Source organism: Pteropus alecto, unplaced genomic scaffold, assembly GCF_000325575.1.
Source record: "Pteropus alecto unplaced genomic scaffold, ASM32557v1 scaffold271, whole genome shotgun sequence".
NCBI lineage: Eukaryota > Metazoa > Chordata > Mammalia > Chiroptera > Pteropodidae > Pteropus > Pteropus alecto.
This window is the reverse complement of record NW_006430730.1, coordinates 128,815-137,980: the sequence shown is the minus strand read 5'-3', so window position 1 is coordinate 137,980 and position 9,166 is coordinate 128,815. Positions and strand designations below refer to the sequence as shown.

Below are 9,166 nucleotides of genomic sequence, written 5' to 3'. Positions count from 1 at the left end.
GGCGGCAGCGGGGCTGGGCCACGAAGCAGAGGTAGGAGTAGGGAGGGTAGGAAGAATGGAATTCGGGCAGAGACCAGAGGGGCTGAGGCAAGCCTGGTGCCCATGGTTTTCCCACAGGGCCCAGAGACCCTCTTACTGAGGCTCCTGGCTCCCTTCCAGAGGCACAGCTGGGATGCATCTGGAGAAGCTGAAAGGGCTTGCCTCCTTGCCACTCCAGCCTTAGAAAAGACAGCCCCTTCCTCCCTCCCTGACGCCTCCTCAAATACCGGGAATTCCGGTGCCGCCGGGAGCCCAGGCCAGGCTGGGAACTTTCCTTCAGCTGAGAATGTGCAGCTGGGGGCGGAGGAGGCGAGGGCCAGCCTCAGCCCTGACCTTGGGGAAGCTGCTGTGGATCAGGCCCCAGCTTGGTGAAGGGCATGGTAACCACTCCATAGATAACAGAAGCCAGCCACAAACATTTATTGAGCCAGGCCTTGTTCTAGCTACCTCATCAGGGCCCAGCACAGGATAGGCGCTCCACCGCTGAGTTCGGCTCAGCTGGGCTGAGAGGGTTGGAGGCCCAGCTCTACTGTTCCTGTGTGACCGGACGAGTCCGTTATTCTCTCTGTGCCTTGGTTTCCTCATCGCTAAAGTGGGGATTAAAAAACATCCTTACTTGCCTTTTAGGGCTGCTGTGAGGACTCAGTGAATGCGTTCATATGGTGACTCATGTCCATGGTATGTAGTAAGTACTCAACCTCAGCCTTTTTTGCCATTGTTAGCCGAATGCTAAAACTTCAGATTCCTGGGCTCCTGCCCTGGAGGATCTGATCCCATAGGCTGGGACTAGATCCTGGGGATCTGTGATTTGAACAATGTCCCAGTTAGTCAAAGGCGCAAACACCTTTGGGAAGTGAGGATACGCTCACTGAATCTTTACAACGATCCTACAAGGCAGGTACTGTTGTCCTCATACACACAGGAAAAGCCAGGCTCAGAGGAAGGTTACATACCAACTAACTAGAAAAGTTGGGACTTGAACTTGGCCATGACACTGTGGTACCTCAGAGAATTCCAGAGATTAAATAAGATAATGTGCTAAAGCACAAGAGGTTAAGCAGTGAACGAAATCAGTATTACTAAAGAAACTGATTAAGTTACATTTCACTGGGCACGCCAGGGCTGGGAGGGGGCAGCAGGATCCTAATATAAAAGCCCTGGTCTCTACCACCTTTTTTGTGGGGGCAGCACACTGAGGTACAGTAGAGGCTTCAAACTAGAGGGGGTAAAGGAATCTGTTATGTGGGTCATGGGCACAAGCACTGGATAGGGGTCCTCAGACAGATGGGGGACAGACTTCCCAGAATCCCGAACTTGCTCCACAGTTAGCATGGAACTGTCTCTGAAGTTCTGAAGTACCAAGACCCAGCAGAATCCAACTAAAGATGGTGGTTGACATGGCAGAGTGGATGGTTGTCTTGGTGGATCAGGAGGTGGTTGTGTGAATGAGATGTATGATTGAGTAGACAAATACGGAGGGACAAGTGGAATAATGGAGAAGCTGGATAAACACGGACCGGTAGGATGATGGATGGATGGATAGAGCAATAGAAGCTAGATGGCGTAGGATGATGGATGAAAACAGATGGTTGAATAAATCAAGGCATATGGGTAGCATGAGGGACTGGAAGATAGATAGATGGACAGAGGGATGGAGGGATGGCAGAGAGGGTAAGACGGTGGGACACGTGAACTGCATAAATTGCTGAGAGTGAATTTCTACTTGGAACGAAGCTTCTTGTCTTTCCCAGATGGGCATCTAGTAGTTCATAAACCCTCTGAAATCACAACAAATTGTAATGGGTCCAGTTTCTAGTAATTCCCAAAGGAGTTTGAGATTCCCCAGATTTTTAGAACCACTGATCTGTGTTGTGCCAGACCTTCCCATTCAATGTTGTCTTGTTATCCCCCACTATCTCCAGAATGGGAAAAGAGACATAGTATTATTTCATAATATTAACAAAATATTAATGACATCCCCTTCCCAATCCCTGTTGAGTTAATCAAGGTAAGTAAAAAGGACCCCTTGCCGAAGCAGATCTCAGGAGTTGGAAAGCTGCAGCAATTTTTAAACCTGTTCAGTGTCTGGACTTCCGGGTAAAGTTCTGAGAGTCTATGGCATTTGGTTGAAGTCCTTGCTTTTCAAGAAGCCTGTTATCCTGGCTCACATGTGGAAAGGGGCATCAGGAGCCCCCTGGGCCCTGTGAAGGCCCACAGACTCCTGGGTGGAGGCCAAGAGAGCAGGGTGGTTCAACCTGACCTGGGCCTTGGCTGGCCGCAGCCGCCCACCACCCCCGACGTGGATGTTGACTGTAGTGGCATAGCTGAGCCTCCTGGCTGGGGGTGGTGGGGGCTGGGGCTGGGGAGGTGGTGAAGGTGCCCGTGACGTGGGGGCAGAGGACGACCAGGGACCCCGGGAGGCTGGGGGGCCCTCTCCTCCAGGCCCTTGCCGCCGAGCCAGGCTCTGGCTGATGTACGAGGCTGCCAGGTATCTTGAGAGGGCAGCTGCATTGGGGCCCAGGAGCTGACGGGTTGGGAGTCGGGGACTGTGGGGCGGAGTCAAGTCTGAAGACTCTGACCTGGCAACATGAGAGACCAAGTGGCCTCTTGGTTTAGACAAAATCACGGTGGTCTGAACTGAGGTGGAGGATAGGCCCGGAATGTCCTGGGAGCCTCCCTGTTCAGGTGGAGGTGTGGCTGCTGGAACACGGACATCTGTGAAGCTCTTCTCCAACAAAGGTGTCGGTTTTGGGACCCGGAGGTCTGTGAGGCTTTGCCCATGAAGCAGAGGTGCGGCAGCAGGCCCCTGCGGATCTGGCAGGCCTCCCTGCCTGGGCAACGGTGGAAGGGCCTGGACGCAGGTGTCCAGGAAGCCTTGTGGCTGGGGCAAAGCTGCAGCACTTGGAACCTGAATGTCTGGGAAGTCCTGGGGCAAAGACGATGGCACGCTGGCTGTGATCTGACGGTCTAGGTGGCCTCCATGTGCAGGAAAAAATGAGGTAACTGGAACCTGAACGTCTGGGAGGTTGTGTTCCAACGGCAGTGGGGTGTTCGCTGGTACCTGATGGTCCAGGCTGCTTCCACACGGAAACAAAGGGCCGACGGCTTGGCTGCAGACAGTGTCTGGGGACCGAACATCCCTGGAATCTCCTTGCTTAGTTAATAGGGTGGTGGTCGGACTCTGGCAGTGCAAGTGGCCTTGCTTGGGCATAGGAGTGGTGGCTACAACCATGACATCAGAACTTCCCTGCATGGGTAAAGCTGGGGTGGCTGGGACGTGGGTGTCCATCTGGCATTCTTGCTGAGGAAAACACGTGGTCGCGGCAAGCTGTATATCCACGTGGCCTGTGCGCTCAGGCAGGTGAGTGGCAGCTGGAACTTGGACTTCCAGGTGGCCTTCTTGATCAGGCAGAGTTGTGACAGCTGGAACCTTGAGATGTGGGGGGCCTTCCTGCTTGGGCAAAGGTGTGGGGGCTGGAATCTGGATGTTCCAGAAGTCTCCTTGCTCAGGCAAAGGGACAGCAGCTGGAACCTGGATGCCCCGATGGTCTTGCTCAGACGAAATGGAAACATCTAGACCCTGGCCATCCAGGCAGCCCCCTGGCTTAGACAGAAGTGTGGCAGCTTGAACCTGGGCAGCAGGGCCCAGGGGGACAGATTCCTGGGCCAGGGTCAGCGGGAAGGCCAGCTCACACACCAGCACGTGTCCAAAGGCAGGCAGGGGCCCTGTGTGCAGAGAGAGAAGGACGGAGTCAGGACTGGAGCCTCGGCATGGGTGACTTCTGCCGACCACGTTCTGGACCTCACCTGGCTCGGCCTGCTCGTGGGGCAGGCAGGGCGACAGCTGGGGTTGGGCCAGAGCCCGCGGCCGGCGGCGGGGAGCATTGGCTGAGGCCCGCGTCTCAGCCCGCTGCATCTGCTGGATCCGCTCACTGTAGAGCCGGGCCAACTCTCGCACTCGGGACGCTGCCCGCTCCACACCTGGGGCTCCGGCCTTCCTGCTCCCGCCACCCAGATCCGAATCTTCCAGAATCAGCAGCGGCTCTGGGAAACCTGGCCGGGCCAGCTGCCCCTGCTCCAGAGCCTGCCAAGCACTCCGGATTTCTGAGCAAGAGCGGAATTCCAGCTCGTCCTGGAATCGCTGATCTCGGGGGCCGTCCTGGGGTTGGAAATCTGAGAAGGACGCCTCCTCTTCGGTGTCCTCCTGACCTGCCCTGCTGCCTGAGGAGGGCTCTCCCAGTTCTCTGCAACTGCTTCCAGGGCACAGTTCTCTCCTGGAGGCTGGAGCCTCGGCCGGCTCCCGCAGAGGTCCCTGCAGCCAGGAGTCACCGGGAAGGGCGGGGGAGCTGGAAAGGCCCGGGATGTCTGGGATACTGGAGACGGCTGGAAGGCCGGGCATTTCAAAAACACTGGAAACGTCGGAGAGACTGGGAAGGCGGGGAGTCTGGGGAATTTCAGAAAGGCCGGGAATCTCAGGGAGGCTGGGCACAGCAGGATTTTTGGTCAGGCCGGGAATGTCGGGAACTTCAGCTGCACTGGAACTTTCGAGCCCCTCTAGCACGTGGAGAGGCGAAGGGCACTGTTCGTCCGCCTCCAGCTCTCCCTCCTCCTCCTCTTCGGACGAGTCCCGGCTGGGCAGGGCTGGGAACGTGAGGTTTTCGCCGTCGTCTGGCACCTGGGCATCTCCGGGGAACGTAGGAATGTCATGGGGCGATGGCTGTAGTGGGCCCTGGGGAAGAGGCCAAAGGTGTCAGCGTGGGTTGGCCACCCCTGGCCCCCCGTCCGTGCCTGCCCAAGCCGAGAGCCCCAAGGACACTGATGGGACACTCACTGCTGCATCCCGGAGGCCTCTCTGATTCAGCAGTTCCAGGATTTCTTCAGTGATTGAGGTCCCAGGGGGGTCCAGTGTGGGGGGTCCAGTGTCTTCTAGGTCCTCAGGGGGTCCAGAAGCTGGACCTGGTGGCTGAGGCTCTAAGGGGGGGTAGAGCTCCCCCTCACTGCCAGCATGCTGTGAAGAAGGAAAAGATGGAGGACAAGCACCCAGGGCCCCCAGACCCCTCCTCCCTCAGATGGAGGACCCAACCCCCAGCCCCCCAGGAGCTTAGAACTCAAGCTCCCTCCTTCTTCCATCAGACCCCGGAGCCTGGGTCCCCAGACTCTGTCCCAAGATATTTCTTACCTTGAGTCTAGGCTTAGCTGGGGATGGAGAGATGAAAAAGAGTGACACGTAGCAGTAAGTGTTACTCCTTAGAACTGATGAGCTGCCCCCATCACCCCTCCCCCACCAACACTGGGCATCGGTGGGAAGAGACAGACAGACAGCCAGGGCTCGACCCAGCTAGGCTGGGCAGTCACTTACCATTCTGTGGAAACACGACATACGGGTCCTTCGCTGGCTCTGGGGGGAGGACGAAGCGATGTCAGGGTCCAGTTCCCACCCCAATCCCCAGTTCCCAGGTGAAAGGAACTCACCAGACTGTCTGCGGCCACGGCGGGTGACGGAGGGGCCTGGAGACGGAGCTGTGGGACAGACAGATCAGAACCCCATTATGAGTCCAGCTCCAGGCTCCGGGGGGAGGAGGGGGCTGCAGGTACAATTCCTGAGTCCTGGGGGAGAAGTAGGGAGTGGGACTCAGGATTCCATCTCCTTTACCTGTGTTCCTACGTCCAGGGGTGAAACTTCTAGCATCTCGAAGTCGGGGAGACCCAAGTGGGGGTGTCGCAGGCTCTGGGACAGACTTACTTTTAGGAGCACCTGTGGGGAGAGATATGCGGCTAATCCACTTTTTCTTGGAAGTAATCCCTCTACTTCCACTCCTCCTAACCCGAGGCCCCAACTCACAGTGCAGGCTGTTTTCAAGGAGAACTTGTTTTGCCTGAAAGAGATGAGGATGAGGGTTGAGGAGGCCGGCCAGTCTCTGAGCACCCTAGGCAGTCCCATTAATGGGTGCTGCTACGTGACAGGCGAGTTACATGACTGATGACAATGACTCCTCGGCACAACCCTACGAGGTCAGCGCTGTTATTTCTCCCGGTGAGGAAACAGACCAGAGAGGTTACATTACTGGCCCAAAGTCACAAAGCAGGGACATGATGGAGGTGGGAGTCAAACCCAGATAGCCTACTCTGCACTTCAACTATCACGTTCTAAGAGAGCACCCCTGTGCTGAGGGTCTCCCAGTACTAAGTGGGTAAGGGGCTCCAGCACCCCGAGGGCCCCCAATTGCGACGAGAGCTGTACCTTGGCAGGGATGGAAGCGGGGTGGTTCTCAAAGAACAGGCGCTGGAGACAGTGAATCCACAGTCTTTTCTCTTCTTGGTTCTTGGCCTGGGGAGGGGGTGGTGAAGGTGGTTGTGACCCAGGTGTGAGGCCTAGGGGCCGGAGGGCACCCTGCCCACCCAGCCCCACCCTGTGCTCACCTGGAGCAAGTGCCTGTGCTTGGGGATGGTCAGGTCGGCCACCTTGAACCCCAGAGGGTCGCGAGGACTCTCACTCACACTCAGGTTGCAGCACTGGATGGGGGGGGCAGAAAGGGGCGCAGGCTGAGCCCCTGGACTCAGCAACATGCCCCTTGTACAGGGGTGTCTATTCCCTAGCAAGATGTACCCAGCATGGTTGTATGGAGGGTCCCCTTTCCCCCGTTGACCCCACCAGGCTAGGCTCTGCACGTCCTTGCCCGCCCTTCCCCTTCCCCTTCCCCCTTATCTGGAAGATGTGCCTCCCCCAACAAGATGCTTGCCTGGTGGGCAAACCCAGGTTCTCCCTGTCTAGGGCCCACATCCCGGCCCCCCCGCCCCCCTCCGCATTCTGCTGGCCTCACCCCTCCTTACTACACTTTGCCCCATCCTCAGACCCAAGAAAATGTGACCCTTTTAAGCCAGTTGTCCCTTGCGGAGCCCGCCCCGGCCACCCCTTTGGGAATACAGATGTAAGTGTATAAAATACAGTGTGCAGATAACATTCCAGCCCTGTCCCCACCCCCAAACTCACGAAGATGTGGCCCTTGTAGGTGTATTCTGGCCCCCGACGCTTGGCCACCAGCAGCATCCGTGAGAACAGAAAGAGCAGCCGCTCACCCCCTCGAATTCGGGGGCCGCCCCCTCCGCCGCCTCGGAAGGAGCCCTCCAGCACCAGCTCCCCGAAAGCACTGAGCTCCGGGCCAGTCCAGCCGCCCAGCCGCCGCTGCACTTCCTGCTGGGACCCACCAGGTGCGCCGGCACAGACACACCAGTGGGCAGCACATGCGCGCCAAGACGACGGGGTCAGCGACCCGGCCGTGCTGTCCGAGCCCACCCTCCAAGGCCACCCCCGAAAAGCCCCCGTGCCCACTCTTCCCATCCAGCTGGCCCCAGCCCACCTGGAGGCGCGTGGCGTGCTCCTGCTTGCGCTTCATGTCATTGATGTACCAGGCAACCGCTGTCATGGACACGATGGCCTCTTCCACCATCTCGCGGCCCCCGCCACCGGGGCCCTCGGCCCAGTGCTTGCCTAGCTCCTGAGGGGAAGCCACCAGGCACCCGGGAGGGGAGAAGAAACAGAAGGAGAATGACGATAACGACAAGAAACAGAAATATAAAGGTAGAGACGGAGATGGAGACCCAGAGATGGAGAGAGACAAACAGGCAGGGATACAAAGTGGAATCAGCTGCTGCCAGTCCCCACTGCCAGCAAGACCCTTCCCCGAGTGCTGGCCCAGTTTCTAGGTACCCGATGCCTCCCCAGGCCTTGCCCAGCTCATCCTGGGTCCACCCTCCAGATGCAGCACTGGGTGGTCCATGGATAAGACCTTGCCCCTCCCCAAGCAGCACCCCCCAAGGGCCACAGCGAACCTGCAGCAACAGGTGGTACTTGAGGATGCGCTGAACGGGTTTCAGCAGAAAACTCTGCAAAGGCAGTGAGTGGTGGAGCTGGGCCTGGCGCTCCTGCAGCCACAGGGCTGCTGGCGGAGACAGCGACAGCTCGCGGAGAAGGGCCAGGGAGCTGGGGGCACAGTGCGGGTCAGTGGGGGGCCAGCAACTCCAGTGGGCTGGGCTGGGCTGGGAGGGGTCGGGGAGTGGCCAGGTTCAGGAATGATCAGGGGCTGGCAGGGGTCAGGGGCAGGTTGGGGAGCGGTCTGGCAGGGATTGGAGCTGGATAGGTCAGGGTGGAGGGATGTTGGCTGGCACATCAGCTCATGGCCACGGCCTGGGGCCCCTCACCTCGGGTAGTTCATGCAGTACAACGTGTAGATGTCGAAATCCTCACTCTGTGGGTAACATGGGAGTTAGGAAGACCTCAGACTCCCCATAGTCCCCCTCCAGCCCAGTTTAGGCCTGCTTCCTGCTTACCCAGGCTGAACCCTGGTCCTCAACTCACCCTCTGCACAAAGCACTCCGCAATGCCCCCTGCACTGCTGCTGCCCTCCAGGTCCTCCAGGAGCTCACTACGGGGAGAGGAAAGGGTGAGGACCGCCTGGCCCCCCAGCACCACACAGCGGAGGGCTCCAGGAGGTTGGGGGCTTGGTGGCTGCCAGGATCTCTCAAGGGGATGTCATGTCCAGAGGGAGGGTCCTCTGACCACTAACTGAGACATCACAACCTGCTCAGACTTCGTTGGACAGTGTCGTATTCCTCAGCCTGAAATCTTGTCACAGCTGGCCTGAGCCTGGTGTCTCATGTCATGACCCAGGGAGAACAGTGTCATAACCCTTAGATCTGTGATGATCTTAAGATCCTGTTGTGATTGAGATCTTGTCAGGACTCTCAGACCTCCTGTAATAATCTTAAGGTCTCATCAAGACACTCAGGTGTCCTGGTTCTTGGAGTCCAGCGTTCCCCTCACTGGGGGCCAACCATCCAGGTTTGTCCAGGACCGAGTTCCCCAGGACACAAACGCTCACACTGTCATGATCTCGAGGCCCCGCCTGAGCCTTGGATTCATCCGCTCCCACGCCTGACACAGTGCTGAGATCCATCCAGATGTCTGCACTTGTCCCCATATTTGGGCCTCATCTGTGTCCTCAGTCTCCATCGTGACCCCTGCCCAATGTCTCGACACCCCATGGGCCAGCCTGGACAGGGCCCTGTGCGGCTCCAAGCTTTGGGTTGGGACACAGCCTGCCTCCCCAGGCCCACCAGCCAGTGCCCC

At 58.1% G+C, this 9,166-nt stretch overlaps 1 protein-coding gene across 1 annotated transcript in view; it reads right to left on the bottom strand.

Annotated features, from left to right (window-relative positions):
- Positions 1-1,755: 1,755 nt before the first annotated feature.
- PLEKHG2 (pleckstrin homology and RhoGEF domain containing G2) overlaps positions 1,756-9,166 on the bottom strand; it is an 11,427-nt gene continuing 4,016 nt past the window's right edge. Inside the window, exons 5-19 of the mRNA XM_006905393.3 lie at positions 8,396-8,469; positions 8,239-8,285; positions 7,870-8,020; positions 7,398-7,535; positions 7,031-7,231; positions 6,460-6,552; positions 6,281-6,367; positions 5,882-5,915; positions 5,693-5,794; positions 5,512-5,559; positions 5,399-5,437; positions 5,219-5,235; positions 4,871-5,047; positions 3,847-4,768; positions 1,756-3,765 (exon numbers count right to left, since the gene is read on the bottom strand). Coding sequence (XP_006905455.1) covers positions 2,204-3,765; positions 3,847-4,768; positions 4,871-5,047; positions 5,219-5,235; positions 5,399-5,437; positions 5,512-5,559; positions 5,693-5,794; positions 5,882-5,915; positions 6,281-6,367; positions 6,460-6,552; positions 7,031-7,231; positions 7,398-7,535; positions 7,870-8,020; positions 8,239-8,285; positions 8,396-8,469 — 3,692 coding nt within the window. The 3' untranslated portion in view covers positions 1,756-2,203. The remainder of the gene's footprint in view (positions 3,766-3,846; positions 4,769-4,870; positions 5,048-5,218; positions 5,236-5,398; positions 5,438-5,511; positions 5,560-5,692; positions 5,795-5,881; positions 5,916-6,280; positions 6,368-6,459; positions 6,553-7,030; positions 7,232-7,397; positions 7,536-7,869; positions 8,021-8,238; positions 8,286-8,395; positions 8,470-9,166) is intronic.